Raw genomic sequence first — 20,679 nt, 5'->3', positions numbered from 1 at the left:
GTATCCTTTGGCAAGGAGTTCCACAGGTTGACTGTGCGCTGAGTGAAGAAAAACTTCCTTTGGTTTGTTTTAAACATCCTGCCTATTCATTTCATTTGGTGACCTCTAGTTCTTATATTGTGGAAATAAGTTGACTCTCCAGTAAAGTGCTGCCTTCCCAGCTCACGCGCACTAGACCCGGCATTGGCCTTCCTGAGCTGTGGGAAAGAAGCCGGCTTTATTTGTCGCCGTGTTAAAACATAGGAGTAGCCCAGTGCAGGGCGCTAGCCTAGGACTTTGGAGACCTGGCTGTGATCTGCTCTGCCACTTGTTGCATGCGCCCCTTTGGGCAAGTCGCTTCATCCCTCTGCCTCCGTCCCCGCCTATCTAAGGGGAATAACAGCCTCCTGGGTGTTGAGGGTAAATACAAAAAGAGACTGAGATGCTGCATTTCTTCGATACTGGTCCAGAGAAGTACGTAAGACAGAAAGAGCCAGTGCACAGGAAAGTCAGTGGGAGCCCTTCCATCCATTGACTTCCCTGGCTGTCGGATTGAGGCCTTTAGACACTTCATTCCAGCACTTGTTCAGATGCGTGTTAAGGGTCTGTCGATGTCGGTTGGCTTTCCAGACTCGCAGTGGAACAGGGCATCGTTATGGCTTGCGAGTCATTTGCAGTTAAAGATGGAGTTTGTCAGCTGCTCTTGAATGTTTCCCTGTGCAACAAGCAGGTTTTGTATTGGTTTTTCCCAAGAAGGGTGTTGCAGCAGTCGCTGGATTCTCTCATTTTCCTGGCCCTATTGTCATTTGCAGCCACGCACAGTGGGCTCCAAGCATCACCCTCGTGACTCAGCGTCGTTTTACGCTCCCTTTGCAAGCCTGAGGGGTTTAAGTTAGAGAAACAGGGAGTTGGGGAGGAAGATTGGAACATTGCCTTGATTCAGGTTGATTCCTTGCTTCAAAGGAGGTTGAGTGAAGTCCCCTCCAGAGCCACTCAATCTGGAGGCTGGCTCGGTGCCAGTTACCCTGGAGCCCGGTAGATCTTCTGTGAGCAAATGAGGTGGATGTCAGCCCTTCGTGTTCCTGGACTTCATTTGTGGGCACTGTTTTCCCGTAGGTCATTAACGTCTCTCCGAAGCGAGCTGATTCCGTATCTAGTTAGGAAGCAGTTCTCCTCCGCGGCATGCGTCCGACAAGGACGGGACAGCAAAGAGCAGGATCAAAAGAAGGATGAAAAGTCATTAGGTGAGTACGAGAATCAGCAGGTTGAAGGAAGATCTTGAAGCCTTTAGAGCTAGTCGAGGGACTCCCGTTTGCCTACATCGGCGGGTCCTTTTCTCTGGTCCGTCAACGGAGCCATGTAGTTTAGACGTACCCTTAGTTCCACTCGCGTAGGGCAAGGGATTGGGGGGCTACACAAGAGGGAGAAGCTAAATGGAAAGCAAAGGGAAGGCCAGGGGCCCACGAGAAGAGGTTGAGGGGCAGATGTGACTGAAGCAGAAGGTGGTGGAGTGGGAGAGTTGGCAAAAGTAGCCAATTGGCACAGGCAAAGACAGTCCAGTGAAAGCGATAGAAAATTCTCTGAATGGCCAAAGGGCCCCAGTTTGGCTGCTTCCGCCCCTCCGAGCCGGGGGCTCTGGCTGGCTCGTCTCTGTGGGTTTGTCCCCAAGCCCACATGCCAGTAAAGATTGTAGTAGCCGTCTTACTTTGTATGTTTCCGGAGAGGACTGGGCCCAAATGCTGCCCTGTAAGTCCCCTCCCCAAATGTTGTACTCGGGATGGGGCGGGAGGCAGTGCTTTCTCATTACCACCTCCCCCCCCCCCCCGAACTAAGCGGCTCTGAACTGCATCTAGCTGGCTCCTCCCAGGTGAGCCGAGGCACCAACGCAGGCAGCGGGTTGGGCAGTCGGACTCCCGGGATTTCGAATAAAGGCAGGAGTTCCCACTGACGCCAGCGGGTTTTCCTGCACAGCACTCGTGGGGTCAGGCCCTAAGTCCCGCGCTTCTTGGCTGTCTGCGCGGGCACCAGAAATGTTTGGTGGTGGCACAGCCAGGTGATTTGCCTGCTTAGTTGGTTTTCCTGGGCGAGAGCAAGCGAAGGCAAACGCTCCCGGCCATCAGTCAGGGTAGCTTGTAGTGGGATGGTCTAGACCAGTGTTTCTCAACCTTTGTTTAATAAAGTAACCCTTTAAAAAAAATTATAAGTACCCCCAGTACCTGTAATTTTCAGACACACACTTTTTTCTACCATTGCCACACATTTGTTTAAACAACTTAATCGTAGCCATGTGGGCGATGAAATTTTTGGGTGTAAAAAGTACAAAAATCATAAAATGCTGTAAAACTTAAAACAAAAATTCAGGTTTCTCCAAATTTCAGTTACTGACATACCCCCCCCCCCCCCCCGCCCCCTTCCAAACTTCTCACAGGTACCCCTAAGGGCGCTCGTACCACTGGTTGAGAAACACTGGCCTAAGGAGCTCCCCTAACCCGTCATTGCAAAGGCCAACGTGCTATGGCTGGCTAACGACATTTTAAGCACCAGCAAAAACGATTCCATGTTTTGTTTGCCTGCTCTTTCAAAGCCCTCTAGCCCCAGGAGTCCTCGTGTGCTTTTTGGACATCCCCCTTTTTCAGGTATCTGAGAGCCAAGCTTCTTTGGGCATCGCAGGGCTGTTTCTGAGATGCAGGCTTCCTCTCTCCTCCCTCCTCCCTCCGGGACAGGAGCATGCATTAGGGGGTTTACACTGATCTCCCTTCCGATGCTGTAAATCAGGAGTAACTGTCTTATAATCAGTCACTCAACCAGCTTGTGGCTCTGTGGATTTCCTCCTGCGCCGCAGTGCAAATCAATGTGCTTGTGAAAATACGGGTAGGGTGCTGGGATGGGACTTGAGCTTGGGTTCTGTTCCGGCTCAGCCACAGACTGCCTGCGTGACCACGGGCAAGTCACTTAACCTGCCTTGGGCCCCAGTTCCTCGTCTGTATCATGGGGATGGTCATGCTTCCCTACACATGGGAGAAAACCCTTTGTGCTTGTAAAGCTCATATGCTGTGGGGGGTGAGGGCCGGGGCGGCTCCCCCTTTCCAGGGATATTTTAAAAACTCTGTATCTAGAGCCCTTGTGCAAAGTGTGTTGCTTCCTCTTTGAAGCCTGACTCACTGCGCCCGTGTGTGCTCTGCAGACATCTACAGCTTCGTGAAGGGGGATAGCTTGCTGGAATTGGCCCCGGATAAATCCTGCTGGAACAATCTCCGAGGGGATATGAGTGAGGCATTCCATGGCGGCAGAGTGCGTTGCTATGTCCACATCATGACAGAGGGGCTCTGTTACCGCGTGAACACTCTTGGGTTGTACATTGAAGCCAACAGACAGGTAAGAAAAACACAGATTGTCTGTGGGACTCAAGCATCTGCGTCTGAGGTGGTACGCACAGGGAGAGCGCCATCAGCTGCCCCCCTCCTGGGGGGAGGGCTGCCCAAGGAGCAGGCACCCAGTGGTTGGCTGAGCACACCCCTCCACTCCCACCCCTGTTTAGCAGCACGGTCAGCTGCAGAGTGTGCGACTTGGGGCTTACCCCCCATTGTAGCTCTGACTCACTTGGGCAAGTCCTGTGGCCCTTCTGCATCTCACTGCCCACCCTGCCACCTGCAGAGGGAGAGCGCTTTATAAACCAGTAGTAGTGTTGCAGGCACCCTGGCTAGCAAAGACAGTCACGGGTCAGTCACAATTCCAGTCCCCGTTGATGCTGACAAAAGGCTGTTAAGTCCAGGATCAAAGGGAAGGGCTAGAGAGAGCTTGTGACCTCAGGACACCTGCTTTTTACCACCCTGGCTGCTGCCACATGCTTCTCCCTTCTCGCTCCGGGGCGTTCCGGCAGGACTCGGGAGGTTGGGGAGCCTGGCAAGGGCTGGAGGGATCCTGTGCGAGGCAGAGGGGAGATGAAGGGGCTGGCCTGAGATTCCTGTCTGTTTGTGGGATCTGCTTGGGACGGATGGGGTGAGTGGATGCAGATCAGAGCAGGGGGCAGGGCAGAACCCCCGGAGGTGTGGGCATAAGTGCTCTGTGTGCTGGGCGGGGAGGAGCTGTTTGGGGCCGGTGATGGAGCACGGAGAGGGGAGAAGGGCAGGCAAGGCTGCTGAGCGAGGGCAGCAAGCGAGTTCTAGGAGGGCAAGGGGGCCAGAGGGTTTAGGGGAGCCCCACTTGCTAGCCGGATTAGCATGGGCGTTTGGCAGCAGCGGCTTGGGTGAAAAGTTGAGCTGAGCCGGTCAGGCTGCACGGGGCTTGGGTCGTTGGGTTTTTTAACCTAAATATTCTGCCTTTTGGTGAGGGCTGGAAACGCGTTTGCTCCTGGGTGGTAAAGGGCTAGTGCCTCGGAGTCACTGGGGGACCTGCAGGGAGATTTTCCTGCGTTTAACTTTCCCGCATGGGAGGGTTCCTGAGGAAGCTGCAGGGGGTGAATCATAGACCAGAACTGATTGAGGAGCCCTGCAAAGGGAGCGCTTGTTCTCAGTCCGGCTGCATTTTGTGCCTCTTCCCAGGGCTGGTAAGTCTCCCCCCAGCTTCACCGAGGACCCTTTGAGTCTCCGTTCCCCTCCTCCAGGAGTTCGGACAGTTCCGATCCCGTCTCTCGAAGGCTGCTTTGGGCAGCTCCAAGCGAGGGGGAGGTTGGACGCAGCCTGGCCTTAGCAGGGCAGTGCAGAGCCGGAGAGGAGGAGCAGCCTTCCAACGGATGGCCCCTCGGGGAGGAGGCTCTGTTGCCCATCTGGGTTTCTGGAGGCCCAGAGCCTTGTGTGGGCAGCGGGTCCAAGGGGGAGTTGCTTCACTAGCAGGAAATCGTTTTCTTCGAAGAGGAATTAAAAGCAAAACATGAAACTTTCCTTTGACCCAGACACTCCCTCTGACTCCCGCCCCCTCGCTAACCTTCCCTTTCACAGCAAAAATGCTGAGTTTGTAGCCTTCTCTAGTCTCACTGGTCGCCCCAGCGCTGTGCTCTGCTCGAGCGGTGTCACTCGGGGCTTTGCCCTGGCCACAGCTGAGCAAGCGTTCTTCATGGCTGTACCCCCTCCTTGCTGCTGATCGAGGCTGCGTCTCTCCCCTCCTCTCCCAGACTCCGAATAGCCTTTGGCACTATGGGCCGTTCTAAGGGTGTTAAATATCAACTAATTGAGTAATCAAATAGTTGATGCATTTTCCATTGACTATTCGATTAGTCGATAGGGCGCCTCCGCCTTTGAAGCGAAGGGCTGTTGAAGGGTAGGGCTGTTGCTAGGGCTGTTGAAGGGTAGGGCTGTTGCTAGGGCTGTTGAAGGGTAGGGCTGTTGCTAGGGCTGTTGAAGGGTAGGGCTGTTGCTAGGGCTGTTGAAGCGAAGGGCTGTTGTTACACTTCAAAGGCGAAAGCACCGCGTGGAGCTGATCCTGAGCTCCATGTGGCGCTGCCACTTTGAAACACCGTGTGCAGCCTGGGGACACCCTAGCCACCCCAGCCTGCACACACTGTTTCAAAGCAGCAGCGCCACGTGGAGCCCGGGGTCTGGCCTCAGGCTTCGAGCGGCGCTGCCACTTTGAAGCACCCCTCCTCTCCCCCCTCCTCCCCCGCTGCCTCTTTCTGATAGAGGCAGCAAAGGGGGGGGCGACTAGTCGACAAGCCTGCGGACTATGCAATAAGCATTTGCTTATCGGCTAGTCGACTAGTCCTTCACGTCCCTGGGCCATTCCATGCTACTTCCTAGCAGGGATGTTAAATAGCAGTTAATTAACCAATCGAGTAGCCGATGGAATTTCCACCAACTACTCTTAGTCGGTAGGGGGGGCGCTCACTACCTCCGCTGCAGCTCTGCGTTTTAAATGCTGGGCTCTTATCACATTTAACGTGGGGTTAGCTCCCGGGGCCAGTGCGAGCCAGGACTGAACAGTCCCAGCTCATGCCGGCTCCAGGACCACTGCGGCTCTGCCGCCCCTGCTCCCCCCTCTTGTACCACGGAGACAGTGCTGGGGGGAACCGGTTTTTAAGCCGTCTCCCCACAGCACCGACTCTCCCTGCCTTCCCCCCTTGCTCTGTCAGAGGCAGCAGGAGCAGGGGGAAGCGAGTACTCGAGTAGTCACTCGACTAGTCGCTTACATCCCTACGTCATAGCTGTGGGTTTCATTCTGGATCCCTCCTGACGTGGCCGCACCACTGTGGGTCGAGCGAGGACAGCATCCCTGTGCAGAGGACTAACCGTTGGGATACCGCTGGCCTCGCTGGGCTGGCTCAGGGAGCTGTTGTGGCTGCATCCTACGTGTCAGGATCTCGCGTCTCATTCTTTAGAGAGCTCCAGCTCTCGCCGGGTGGGGGCGGAGACAGCCTGCAAGATGTGCGGTGACAGATGCAGCAGTGTCTGCCGGGGCTTGCTGGGAGCCTGAAACGGTTGCTCTCCGAGAGGGTGAACTTAGCCACTCGTCGCAGTGCGGGCTCAGTTCCAAACCCTTCCAGCATAGAAAAGCTGGCGTAGCAGCTCTAGGGTCCTGACACACGGCCCCATCCTGTCTCTCCTCACCCCGGCCCTTTCGGTGTCTGACCCTGGCCTCGTTCCTGCCCCGGCCTGTTCTCCTCCTGGTTCTTGCATGTCTGTCGGCCTTGCTGTGTGCTGTGCCGCCCCTCTGTCCTCTCCTCTGACTTGCTCTGTGCCCTGTTCCAGCGGCTGCCCGCCCCACCCCGCCCTGCTTTGCTTCCTGCACCCAGCCTGCCTAGAACACTAGCTCCCCATTCATTTCGGGAGCCAGTTCAAAATTGCTCTTCAGGGATTTGTCCCTGGCTACTTCATGGCCCTTTTCTCTCTCTCTTATCCTTCTGCTATGCCTGCTTATCTGGCACCCATTTAGCAGGGCCAACAGCCAGCCCAGGCCCCGGGGCAAGATGGGGGGCAGCTCTGTGCCCCTGGAGGGGGCGGGGCTTCAGGTGGAAGGGGTGGGGCCAGGGTACCCAACCCTCAGCACTGTTTGGACTGCGGCATGTGTCCCTCCCCCCGCCTATAGTAGCAACGGCCAGGAACTCAGGGCCCCTTTGGATTGCTGAGCCCTGGGGCAGCTGCCCCCCACCCCCACCCCGTTGGTGGGTCTGCACCCACTTCTGGTTTGTCCATTTGGGAGCCTTTTCCTCTGCAGCTTCTGCTCTCTGGAACAGACGCCTCGTTACCTCTGTGTGACCCCCTCAGCCCCCCTTATCTGTGCTTCAACTAGCTCCCTTCTGACTAACCGCTTCAGTATAGTCGCCTTACAGTGGCCAAGTGCTCTGTGTGTGTGGTGTCTGTCCTGCTGCTGTGCTGCGTTAAAGCATGCGGCGTTACATTCTGTACAAACCCAAATCGGCTGCTGCTTTCCGATTAGAGCCACCTAAGCAGCAAGCTGTGCGCAGAGGAGCCCTGCCAAAGGCCTGTCATGGTGCAGAATCTGCTAGTGGCTCCAGTGTTGTGGGGGGAGGGGGTACTTAGCATGCATCTCGTGCTACAGCTGGTAAAACCAGGTCGCCTGTAAGCGAGTGTGTTTACGGTCGACCCAGAAGTGCCAGGAAACAAAAGCCTGCTTGGATTTGTCCACATGACGTACTGAGGTGGCTTGTTCACCTGTAACTTGGTGTCTCCTCCTCCAGGTTCCTAAGCTGCTGCCTGCTCTTCTGTGTCCAGAGGAGCCGTTGGTCCATGCGTCTGCTCAAGTCGCTGACAGAACCCTGGTGAGTGACCGTTGCAGCCGAATGCGTGAGAGGCAGTGGAGCTCTCTGCTTGGCCTTCATTTCCACAGCTGCCTCTTGTCATTCAGTGTCTGTCCCTGAACCGTAGCCGAGCTACGACGGACGGTCCTGGTTGCACTGAGTGGAACAGAGGAATGGAAAACAACCCAAGCACCCATCTGTCCTGAGCCAGCCGGGCTGCCCTTCAGTCTTTAGTCACTGAAAACATGTTCTACGTGAGCCTCTCAACGTGTTACCCCAAACCGCTGCAGCGCCTGGTGCCCAGCTGGCTGATGTGAGGTTTGGCAGCCGATGATACACAATCAGTTGGCTTCCCAAAGGCCAGCAAGCTTACTGGGGTTTAGCATTTTAGTGCTGGCTCTTAAGAAAAGTGTTTTAGCTGAGTCTCAGCCCTCAGCCCCTCTGATTGGCCCCACTGTGGTGAGTTCACACAAACTCTCCCCCCACAACCTAAGCAGAACTAGTCACATATGGCCTGGCCTTCATGCGGAAGAGTTACACAGCTGGGCCCCGTGTGCCGAAGTCTCCCTGAGCTGGGAGGCCAAGCTGTCTGTTCAGGAAACGGTCTCCGGGCTGCTCAGTCTGGCCACCTCCATTTATCCGAACCTTTGACTATACTGGGGTCTTAGGTGTTCCCCAAGACTTCAGATCTTCAAGGTCCATTTGGGTCATAGCTCACCCTCTGCCACGTCTGAATTCCGTTCTTTTTTTGATGCTGTATTGCTACAAGACTGCCGGTTTCAGCATGAACATTTAGCTTGCAGCAAGCTGGGGTGTGAATTTCCCCACGCTGGCCTGTCACTTACTAAGTATCCATGTGAACCCGGTTGGCGCGCACTAACAGTTCCCTGCTATGCTGTGATCTCATCCTGTTTCAAGGGGGCTAGATCAAAGCGCAGGACAGGGTCCACGCAGCCACTTCGTGTGTGAGCGCCTCCAGCAAACAAAGGGTTCCTGATGACAAGCGCGTAGATTATTCTTTTAAATGTGCACCCTCCAGCTGTACAGCATGCTTTAGGCATGTCCCCTGTGCCTCTCCCACACATATTCCCTTTTTTGGGGTGTACGCTGTGCTTCCAAAACTCCAAACTGGGGGCAAAGCTCTTTAATCAGGAGTGAGATTGTTAACCTATGAAGGATCGCTTGTAAGTATTGCTCTCATCTGTGAGTAATCCTCGTCCTCACTCCTGGTTATGCGAGAGGTCTGTCCGAGAAGCACTGTACAGATGTGCTGTGGTGAGATCTTTGCTTTACTTAATATGATAACAAATAATTTCTAACCCGTCAATGTGCTCTCGACTGAGAAGACAATCCGGGCCTTTGGGTAGATGGATTTGATGTTTGCCAAGTTCTGTCGAAGATGCAAAATGTGGTGAAGCCAGTAACTATGGGAAGGTATGTCTACACTACAGCGCAATTTTGAATTAACTTAATTTGAAATAGTTAATTCAAATTAAGCTAATTCGAATTAACGCATCTACACACACAAACTATTTTGAAATAGTGTTTTGCTATTTCGAAATAGCGCAGCCACACTGAGTGGACCCTGAACCGAGGGACAGACAGTTCTCAGGGTTCCCCGCTTGCTTGTCTACCTCGATGAGAGACTGCAAAGCAAGTCCTGTGTTGGAGTGCCCTGAGTGCCCGCACTGGGGACACCACAGCACTCAGCCATATGGAGCCAGAACTGCCCCTGGGCATGCCAGTGCGTCTTATGGAGTCATTGTCATCAGCCCGGCTGCACTTGCTGCAGGGTGCCATTCGGAGGATCCATTGATGGGCTGTCAGGATCCAGGAGGCCCTGCGGGAGAGTGTCCACCCCATGGAGCCCTCAGAGCCACCCTGGTCCTCCCCACAAGGGGCTCATGCCCCATTCCTTCCTCACGTCCTTCCACTTACCCCTCCCTAGCCTCCCTTCCTGATGACAAATAAAAGACACGTATGTTCAAAAATAGAAACTGGGTTTATTGAACAAAACTAGGGGGGATGAACCTCTGGAGAGACTGGGAAAAGGAGGTGGGAGAGGGAAAGAGAGAGGGTGAGAGAGGGGAGGGGCAAACCTGGGAGAAGGGAGCTAGAAGAGGGAAGCAAGAGGAAAAACGGGGAGGGGAAGCTCAGGGTTGGGAGGCTCGCCAGACCAACTTGATTGTCATGCAAACCTGCTCCTGGGTTCGCATGTGGCCTTTGGTGGCCAGGCTGGCAGCTATCCCCCAAACCTGAATAAGGTCCATGATCTCCACCCTGGACCAGGAAGGTGCCTGCCTTCTCCAGCCCCTGTCAGGCTCCTGGGAGCTGGCAGACTGCTCCTGAGGAGCGGTGGAGGGCTGGCCGCCAGTGGCTTGCTGGCTCATGTTTTGGGGCCACTGGGTCAGGGGCCCCGGTGGCCACTGCTGGCTCTGAGCTGGCAGGCTTGGAGCTGGCACGGCACTGTGGCCAGGGTCTACCCCTTTAATGGCTCCGGGGCTGGGGGAGAGGAGAGTAAGTTTTCCTGGTTGTGCCCAGAGTGGCCACCAGGGCTCCCTGGGGAAGGGCTGGAGGCCCCCTATTTCAAATTAAGTGTCTACACAGCACTTAATTCGAAATAGCTATTTCAAATATGACGTTACTCCTCGTAAAATGAGGTTTACCAAATTCGAATTAAGCGCTCGAATTAATTTCGAAATAGTGGTTGGCATGTATAGATGCGATTTAAAGTTAATTCGAACTAACGGCTGTTATTTCGAATTAACTTTGCAATGTAGACATACCCCAAGTGTCTTGAGTGGGCACAGGAAGACAAGGCCTGTCGTTGACACATTGCTTGTATGATTCATGATATGTAAGTGTATGGAGGGTAATCTTGGTTTTTTATAGAGATCCTCTAGGAAGAACATTAATTTTTGGGAGGCAGCCGTAGTGGTTTGACACAGTTCCCACTCTGTTCCTCTCTAGGTTGGATCTGACAGCATCATTGGTCCGTCCACGCAGGTTGGAGAGAAGACATCCATTAAACACTCTGTCATTGGCACCACGTGCACGATAAAAGACAGAGTTAAAATAACTAACTGCATCATCATGAACTCGGTCACAATTGAGGACGGGTATGTTACCTCTTCTTGTCCCCTGCCCTAAGCTGCTTGTTTTCCTCACTAGAAAGGCTGGGGGTACTGGCTGTCCTGTGAGAGATTCCTGCCCAGGGCAGCTGGTCTCAGGAAGAAGTTTGTTTCTCATCTCCTGTGGGATGTAAGATTGAATCAGAAATAAGCATTGTCTAGGGTCCCAATGACAAGGGAGAGGGTTAACGAGAGGGGTCCAGATGCGGAAGTTTAATTCCATCCCAGCCCATCATTCTAGAGAGCCTGTCCTCTTCAGTTTGTTCTGTCAGTCAGTCAGCTGGAACGGATACACTGGTCTGTGTGAGGTTGGGTCGCATCCTTCCATCACTGAAGGCTCATTTTAATGTCTTAGGCATGAAGATTTTGGTATAAACACCTGCAGATGCCTATAATGTTGCTGATTTTTAAAATGTCATATTTACCAGTAAAAATCTTCCTACTGCCGTGGTTTTTTGAGAGCCTCCACTGACAGGGCGTTCTCTTAGGGCTTTTTATTGGCATCTTGAATCTTTGTCGGCACTACAGTTGCTAGAAAACAGAGCAAAGAAATAAGCTTTCCCAAAAGGAAATCTGCCATCCGGTAGCTGTTCCTTGTGTGAGACCCTAGCTAATGAATGGGTATCCACACAGTCACTGCTGTTGAAATACTTGGATGCTTAAAAATGAGACCTCTTCTGGCTTGCTGCCGTGAAAATTCTAGATGGCCCTATGGCAGGACAGCTGCGGACTCCTAGAATCATAGAATACTAGGACTGGAAGGGACCTCGAGAGGTCATCAAGTCCAGTCCCCTGCTCTCATGGCAGGACCAAATACTGTCTAGGCAGCCCTGATAGACATTTATCCAACCTACTCTTAACTATCTCCACAGATGGGGATTCCACAACCTCCCTGAACAATTTATTCCAGTGTTTGACCACCCTGACAGTTAGGAACTTTTTCCTAATGTCCAACCTAAACCTCCCTTGCAACTCATGAATGTGTTAGCCTGGCAGGCGGGAGGGACTTGCAAACTGTAAAAGATGAAACCAATAATAATGAACAGTTTTGAAACTAGTTGATCTTTCCTCCTGCCTCTGTGCTTCCCCAGCCTGGAAAGTTAGTCATTACTTCCTTTCAGCATCCTCTTCACGAGGGGATCTGGTTTGCAGGTTAGAAGAAGAGTCGGCTCAGTCATCAGATGATTTCCAGATTTATCTTCCATAGATTCCCTTTGCCCCGATGCACACACGTTCCGTGGCTCCTGTTCTCTCGTGAGTGTATTTGAGAAGCGAGTTAGGCGCACGTGACCATTGTTCTGGATTATGTGCATTATGTGTTCGCAAAAGAGCTCACTCCGCTCCCGCTTGTTTGTGTTGTGCTACTGAAACATCCCTTGATTCCTCAGGGAGGGGGAAAACGACCAACCCGTTGCTGTCTGAAAGCTCCCACTTCCTCTAACAAGCTGGCTTCCTGTGGGTGTCAGTGGAACAGAAACTGCTCATTAGTGTCAGTAAAGGTCTCTCATTCATTCCCTGCTCCTTCATGCCGTGAGGTTTGCTGAGGGTCCTTGTGGGAGAGGTCAAACCCTTAAAAAATGCCAAGCTGGCTCTCACAGTCACATGCTTGAAAACATGAAACCAAAGGCGGTCGGTCGGGTCTGTGGAGAATACTACTGTTACAGAGCTAAATTACAGGTAAGTAAGTGTGGCACATCACTGCCAAGGAGTTAGTCTTTAATAGAAATCCACAGTCATTTCGAGCACGTCATAAATCAGGATTCCTTGGTGTATAGATAATCGTTGGTCTCCAGTTCTCGTAAATGGATCCAGTATGGCAATATCACAGAATTCGCTGTCCTCTAAGTACCAGGAAATAACTTAAACAACAACAACTAGTCTGGTAGCACTTTAAAGACTAACGAAACATGGAGATGGGATCATGAGCTTTCGTGGGCACAGCCCACTTCTTCAGATGACCCACTGTGCCCAGGAAAGCTCATGATCCCATCTCCATGTTTTGTTCGTCTTTAAAGTACTACCAGACTAGTTGTTGTTTTTTAAATTTATCCTGTACAGACTAACTTGGCTACCCCTCTGAAGCTACCAGGAAATCGTCTGATTTGACACTGAAGCACGCTGTTGTCGTGATTAATGGCTTAGTGCCCTAGGCATTCTGGCAGGGTTTTGCATACAAGGTAAGCTACTCTATGATTAAATCACAAAGCCCTGGTCTACATAAGAGAATTATTTCGAAATAACCCCCCTTCGGTTGAATTTATAGGTGCAGCATCCACACGACCAAGCCCGTTATTTCAAAATAAGGGGCCGCTTATTTCAAAATCGGCACTCTTGCTTTCCTCGAGGAATAACACTCATTTTGAAATCGTTCTTTCGAAATAGCGGTGGGGTGGATGCTCCGGAGCTGCTATTTTGAAATAACTCCTCCCCAGAGCCATTCAGACTAATTACTCCCCAGCGCTTCCTGGGACTGTAAGTCAAGGAGCACGTCTACATAAATGGAGCCTGCCTCGGACTAATTTTGAGGCTTCCCTGTAGTGAGGACACACTTGTTCGATTTTGTTATTTTGGGGAGTTATTAAATCGATTTTAGTTATTTCAGAATAGTTTCCTAGTGTAGACGTGCCCCAAGGCGGCCAGATGTATAAACAGGGCCCTTCCTCACAGCGAGCAAAGTCAGTGCGTGTTCTTCTGCACTGAGTGTACAGCAGTGTTCTGTTCGGACCCCGAAATAGACCCAGGGATTGTTATCTTAATAGCCTTTATTCAGTGTTCCTTTCAGTCTGCTCAACTATTGGTTTGAACAGGAAAATGCCAGGGTGGGCAGATGGGTTTTGTTTTCTGACTAACCACCACCTCCCGGGCATTATTGTAACAAAGCTCTTAGCAGTCAGTCATGCTCCAAAACATAGCGACAGCCTTCATAGCGCAAAAGTCCAACCAGAAGAGAGTCAGGGTATGTCTACACTGCAAAGTTAATTGGAAATAACAGCCCTTATTTCGAATTAACTTTAATAGCGTCTATACCTGCAAACCGCTGTTTCGAAATTAATTTGAAATAGCGGAGCGCTTAATTTGAATTTGGTAAACTTCATTCTACGAGGAGTGATGCCAAATTTGAAATAGCTATTTCGAATTAAGTGCTGTGTAGACTCTTAATTTGAAATAGGGGGCCTCCAGCCCTTCCAGGGAGCCCTGGTGGCCACTCTGGGCACAACCAGAAAAACTTACTCTTCTCTCCCCCAGCCCCAGAGCCATTAAAGGGGTAGACCCTGGCCACATTAGCTTTATTATTTCGAATTAAGTTAACACGAATTAATGCTGTAGTGTGGACGTACCCTCAGTGACTTGACTTTTCTCTGTGCGGAATTCATATTACACGTGATAAGTTTGTGTAAATAAATTGTGCTGGTACCTTATTCCTGTCTCACGCTATGTACATCTCTTGGGTTTGCTGGCACGGGAACCCTCGGTGACCATTTAGTAAGATTTGGAACTGTGTCTGGAAGCTGAGAATCCTTACTCTTAACATACTGGGCAGGGGGAATTACTGCTGCTATTTTCTCCTTCATTTCTTTCAAATCCTTAATCACAGCTGGTGGATTTTTGTGTGTGTGATGTGTCCATGGGGCTGTTGCGTCCAAAAAACAGCGCACAGATTAACCTTGTTGATAATGTTTCAGACTACACCCACTAGACAGCTCCCTTCCACAAACAAGTTCCCTATGTCTCCTGCTTCAATATCTATAAGTAAACCAGCAATCAGTCCAGAAAGCACTTGATGACATGATATCTTGCCCAGTGGTCGGCAAATCAGTCAATTCTGGCTCTTCCATGCCACCAGGGGGAATGATTTTCTCTGAAAGTTGGCCCCAACCAGTGGCAGGGCTCTGCCTCCAGTCCTCCAAGGGTGTGATCATGATTTTTAGTGAGCCTTGGTGGCGTTGCATAGGGAGAGAGGCAGCCCTGAGGCAAGCCAGATGCGTCACTAGGTCAGTTTTTAGCTGTTAGACGTGACACCTTTGAATTGCACTTTGAAGCAGATGGAAGGCGGTGCTGTTTGTAGAACACAGGTGGGCTGTTGCAGTTTGTATCGAGGAAAGGAGGGAAACACGTAGCTAACCCACAGGTGTGAAAAGCAAGTGAGCCACTGTTGCTCGTTGGGAATCCAAGAGCTGATGGGTGCTCAAAAGTAGCCCGGCATTGTGAGCCTATCTGTCAGGGCGTGGTGGTACCTTAGGGACACACGTCCCTGCCTTTGGCAAGGCCTTTTCTTGCTTCTCCTTGCCAACCAGTATTCGCTACTCGCTTGTCTGGATTGAACCTCAGCTAGTTTGCTTTCTCTGGTTCACATCTTGGCCAGGAATGGGGAAAGCCGAGGAGCTGCCCCATGGGAATCTGACTGGACGGTTTTCTAGAATGTTCCCTAGAGATTACACTGATGGTTGCCTTGGAAATACAAGAGATAGTTAAGCGGTGTCAACGTTTTGGTGGCCCTGCAGCCCAGAGTGCTTCAGTCTAACGGTTTCATGCGCACCTGGAACTGGAGCTGGGAGAGTTGTGTGAGGCCCTTTGAGGGGGGTGTAAAGTGCACTCTCCGTGGTATAATTACTGCAGTGCCCTGTGCACCATGTTGCATCTCTGCTCTTCGGACACAGAATCCAACAGTGTGACCGGGAGAAGTCTGAGAGATGGGAACGTCACAGACGCTCTTGGTCCTTGTGGAGCTTGAAGCTTAGTTGAGGGCACAAGACAGCGGAGCTCAAAGCAGCTCCAAGGTCCATGCCCAGCTTCATAAGTAGACACGATTTTCGAACTCTCCGGCTGAGTGGTGGAGGCCAGGGCCGTAGTAACCGCAGGGTAGATTGGTGAACCAGAGATACTTATTTTGCTGCACCCATAACGAAAACCTTTAGCGAAGCAGCAGGCAAGTAAGAGGTTCCACATCAGCCGTGTATGCTGTGTTGGGAAGGCCAAAAGGGACCATTATGATCTTTGCATCTGGCCTACAAACCACAGGCTAGAGAATGTCACTGTTCTCGTTGCATCCAGGCCATAGTTCTTGCTTGAGCTGGAGCGTGTCCTTCAGAAGAGACGTCCCGTCATGATCTAGTGACTTCAGGTGAGTCAGAATCCACCCCGCTCCTCCTGGCAGCTTGTTCCATGTCTGTTAAAAATGGGCCCCAGAAGGCTCTGGTCCCATGATACAACCCCTGTCCTGAGGCGTTTGCCTCCTGAAGTCAGCCTGCTCCCGGTGGGCACAGGGACTCACCTGCATGGCTGCAGTTGCCCCAGGAAGGTCTCACCCTGGACGATCCTCAGGGAGGGGCGATATCGCCCTTCACGTCTTGGGTGCTTAGCCCTGTCATGGGGTCGCTCCACCATAATGCTTTGCTTGCAGTTCTGTAAGCTTTCGCCCGTGGCTGTAAAAAAGTGTTTTCCCAGCCTCTGTTGCTTGGAGGTATTTGAACCTGATGTGTCACTAGATTCCCTAACTGAAAAATGCTCCTAATTCCTCAAGCTGAATGGCACAAAGCCCCCAAGGACTGGGCAGGAGAAGGCTCCTTTCGGGCAGGAGTAATAGGGATCATCCACCAGCCGTGCTGATACAATGGGCCATCTTGGGTCAGGAGCGGTGCAGGCCTGGAACTGCAGACGGTGGTTCCGGCCAAGTTTAAAGCGCTTGACTGCTTTCTAGCCTGGCTTGCTTAAGTGCAGCAGCCCAGAGGTCACTAGGTGTTGAAAGAAAGAGCGAAACAGAGTAAAGATTTTAAACAGATTGTCATTACTGGCAGGGAAAACCTCGGAGAGGACGTTTGAGGCGTGGAGCGTAAGTGACTCAGACCGTACGTGTGCTGGTTAAGCTTTGGCTCTTGGGAGTCTATTGTGACTCACCACAGTGCCTCATGGCATGGTGGCAGGACGTTTATTTTTCAGTGGCAAGGTCATAGCCTACATGTAGTTCAGTTCTTGCGTGTCAGAGTGGGACACGTGCACCGGCCGAGAGATGCAGGATTTCCGTGGGATTCTTACTCTCGCTGTACCGGGCAAGTCAGAGCCAGGTGCCTGCCTGATGGCTTTAGGAGCATTTCCTTGGTAGTGGAAAGCCTCCCCGGTGGCAGTGACATTGAGTGACATTGTACGGCAAGGTTCCGACTTTGGGTGGTCTCTGCCTATTCGCCAGCTTTATTTTTATATTGTACATACGTGTATGCGATAGCTTTAAAGGAGCACTGTCACGTTTGACAAGAATCAAAGATGGCGATCTTGCAGGCTCTCTAAGGTCAACTTTTCCTTACCAATTTCTCCTGTAGCGGAGGAGGTGGATCTCCTTTCTTCAGTGTGTCATGAAATCAAAATGCAAGCAGAGTCGATAATTTCCTGGGGAGGGGGCGAAATTAGTTGAGGACAATAGTTGTATCAGTGTCCAGCAAGCATAGAATGAACCTTTTCAAACTTTGGGTAGATCCACTCAGAATTAAGGAATAGACTCGGTGTGTCCGTACATCAAAGTTTGTCTTTTGCAACCAAGTGCTGCATGGCCAAGTGGCCCTAGACTGGTAGTTTGCAGCCGCTGCTGGATTAATGCTTAAAAAACTGATATGCTTTAGGTCAAATTTGCACTGGTGTAAGCAGATGCCTCTCCACCAACCTCCATTATGCCAGCAGGGAATTTGTCCCGTTGGGTCGAAGACTGATGCCGTGTGCAGTAAAGGGGGCGGGGATGATGACGATTTCCAGCTATGGGGCGTATTTATATCCTTGATAATATCTCTTTAAGGGAAGGTCTCTAAAATCAATGGATGCTTACCACACACTACCAGTGGCTGGAAATCACTTTAATTTGGGGTTCAGACATCTAATTATTGTAACAAGACATTCTCGCCTGTATTGCCGGCTGACCATACCCATCTGTGTAAAGCAGGGGGTTTCAACTTTGTTTTTCCATTTACAGACCCCTAAAGCATTTCAAACGGAGATGCAGACCCCTTTGAAATCTTAGATCTAGTCTATGGACTCCCAGGCCTCCGTGGCACACAGGTTGAAAACCGCTGGTGTAAAGCAGTCTCTTCCCATTCTCAGTCTTCATACTTCTCACAAAGGAAATGCCATTATTGCTATATCTGCTTTTGTGACCCAGAAGAGCACTGGTAAGAATAGGAAAGAGTTTTAAAGAGCTGACTTATTACAAAATCCTTAGTTATATTTCTTCCTCCTCTTCTTGCGTTAGGGGGATTCTTCAATACTACACAATTAGAATGGGGACCCTGTTGTGCTAAAGAACTGTGCAAAAGCATCTGAAGACACAGTGCCTGCCCCGTTGACAATTGACTCAAGTAGCCAAGGGACATATTGAGGGGGAGAGGAATACAATCTGTTATGTACAGAATATGTGTGTGCCTGTTCCCGAGTGCTCTGGAGGATGTATGTCTACCTTCAGGGAAGCTGGCCCATGTGTAAGGAGCCAAGGGTAACAACAGGAACGGATGTGAGAGAAGCTGGCAGGTGTAGAAGCTACATGTTGGATTTTGTTAAACAAGTTCCAGCTCCTTGTCTTGAAGCAGAGAGCACAGTGCTTGCTGTAGTTGTTACCCCGTAAGCGGGCGTAAGAGGGACCACATGTGTCTAGTTAAATGCTGGTCGAGTTTACCACGTGGCTCCAATTTAATGCTACTTTCTAGGAGAACATGTACAAAGGGAGAAAACAACAAGCGAGGCAAGCGGGTTTGACTACTAGCTGCAGATTGATTGTGAAGTTTATTGGTTGTTTCCTTGATAGTGCTAAATCAGCACCTGATGTATGAAACTGGGACCAATTGGAAGAAAGGTCTAATTAAAACCAGGATGGAGTGGAGACTTTAATAGGGGTTCAGCCCAGAAGCGGCCTTTTCCCCCATGGGATAATACCAGTATACAGGAGAGCTCCCACTGCCAAGGCACCATTTGTGGGGCATTGTAAAGTACATTTTGCAGCACGTCCCCTCCTGAGAAGGAATGAGGAGACGGCGTTTCGAACTCTGTAGCTTACAAAGCTGCAAATCAAGTTGTGCTCGTGCCGTGACCCTTCAGTATTTTATATTTTGCACCACTTGTTAAGATGACAGTTTTCTCCTCCGGGGCCTTGTCCACACATGTTCCCCGGGGCCACTGTGAAAGCAGTAAAATTAGGGCAGTTACGGAGAAACACTTAAGCGTGCGCTCAACTGCTTTGCTTAATAGCGATGGACTTTCTAGACGTGCTTAAAGGTAAGTAGGTTTGTTAGTGCTCTGCCAAACTGAGGCCTGAATGTCTTAAATGGGAGTTGCGTGGCTGCTGGATTATGCAGCTGGTTCTGGGCTGGTTCGTTCTCCTCCCTGAATGTAGGGCTTTCCAATTACCGACACTCCACTCCAAGTTCTCATCTCCCCGGGTAGCCCTGCGGTTGGGTCCTGCCCTCGCTGTCTCTGCCTGTTGCACCTCCGACGTCAGTGTTGTCTGCACGTTTGAGCGCTTGTGGTTGTTTTGGGCGTGTTATTTGTTAACCAGCAGACACAGGCTTCGTGCCCTGGACAAAGGACAGTCCTTGCCCCAAAGAGCGTATTGTCTCCAACGAAATGGAAGAGATGAGTCGTTCTGGAAAACCTCTGGAAAGGAGTAACTTTGAGCCACTGAGCGGGCTGTTTTTCAACTCTGTTGAAGTCCACTTCGTGTACATTGAGGTCATTCCTCATAATATACCTACATCTTGTGGATGTGTGAGCTGCTTTTCTCCCTCATCCCCCAAAAGAGATCACTTTTGGCTCACGTTGTTTGACATCAAGCTGCATTACATATATGACCGCTTTTTTTTTAACATGGATGCAGATGTTTCCCTGATAGCACAAGGAACTCTTGCCCGTTTTCCAAACATTTGGTTCAGATAAAATTACATCAGAGGTTAAGCGTCAAGCATTGCTCCACGGAGGAGGGGCTGTGTCAAATGACCATTTCCATCACAGCGGTTCTGCTCCGAGTTGGGTGGTTTTAGGGACGCTAGTAACCATCTGCTCCTGCTGGCCGTGTGGAACCAAGAGAGGAGGCTTTCAAAGGCGAAACTGGCAGCTGAGCGCCTGACCCCCCTGACTTGCAATGGGAATCCTGCCCCTAGGTATCTTTGACAGTCTCCCCCAGGTGAACTTCTGTATCGTCAACACCATTGTTAACACAGTCCCTGCGGGGTTGCTGACGGAACAGGAGGGGAGAGTCCTTTGAAGGCCGTGAGGGGTGAACAGATGGAGCCTGAAGCAGAACCAGGCTGTAGAATTTGCTTTGTGGCTTGCGTGAGAGAATGAAGAACCTGGCTTGACTGTCATGTCCCAGGCTTTGCTGGCAGGGCAGGCGGTTAGAGCAAATTTCTCCAATGGGCTCGCTTTGCATGGAGGCTACTGGGATGCCCTAAACGGGGCACGCCGCAAAGTCCATTTTGGAGAAGACCCGCGCTCGGAAAAAACCCAACCAAAGTGCCCTCCTGGGGTGTGCTCTGAATATCCCAGCCTCCGCCTGGGGTGGGTCAGCGTGAACCCTGCGGCTTAGCTCAGGGGTGGGAATCGAGGAGTACTTGTTCTGTGGCTAGCCTTTGAAATGAGGAACAAATAGATGCTGCAGTGCGCTAAATGATCACAGGAGACACAGCCCTCCGGCCATAAGGCCTGTAAACGAATGAATCCCGAGGAACAGCTTGTCACGCACTGTGGATCCTACATTGGTTACAGCAGACCCGCCACGTATTACAACTGGACTTCTCGCTAAATGAAGGGTCATGGATGAACTTGCCCTGAGGCCAGCAAGAGATCGCTAAACTGAAGTGTCGGAGGCGAGAAACCACCTCCCCATTTGCCTGGCCTTGAACCCTGCCTCTC

General features: G+C 51.3%; 1 protein-coding gene across 3 annotated transcripts in view; it reads left to right on the top strand.

The window, feature by feature from the left end:
- Positions 1–20,679, top strand: part of EIF2B3 (eukaryotic translation initiation factor 2B subunit gamma) — a 123,678-nt gene that overhangs the window by 89,665 nt on the left and 13,334 nt on the right. For all 3 annotated transcript variants that reach the window (XM_075935854.2, XM_075935853.2, XM_075935856.2), the window contains 4 exons: positions 1,096–1,223; positions 3,164–3,354; positions 7,610–7,690; positions 10,640–10,788. In XM_075935854.2, coding sequence (XP_075791969.2) covers positions 1,096–1,223; positions 3,164–3,354; positions 7,610–7,690; positions 10,640–10,788 — 549 coding nt within the window. The remainder of the gene's footprint in view (positions 1–1,095; positions 1,224–3,163; positions 3,355–7,609; positions 7,691–10,639; positions 10,789–20,679) is intronic.

The sequence above is a fragment of the Pelodiscus sinensis genome, chromosome 9 (assembly GCF_052426305.1).
Source record: "Pelodiscus sinensis isolate ZL-2025 chromosome 9, ASM5242630v1, whole genome shotgun sequence".
In the NCBI taxonomy this organism is placed as follows: domain Eukaryota; kingdom Metazoa; phylum Chordata; order Testudines; family Trionychidae; genus Pelodiscus; species Pelodiscus sinensis.
This window is presented reverse-complemented; position numbering and strand designations above follow the sequence as displayed.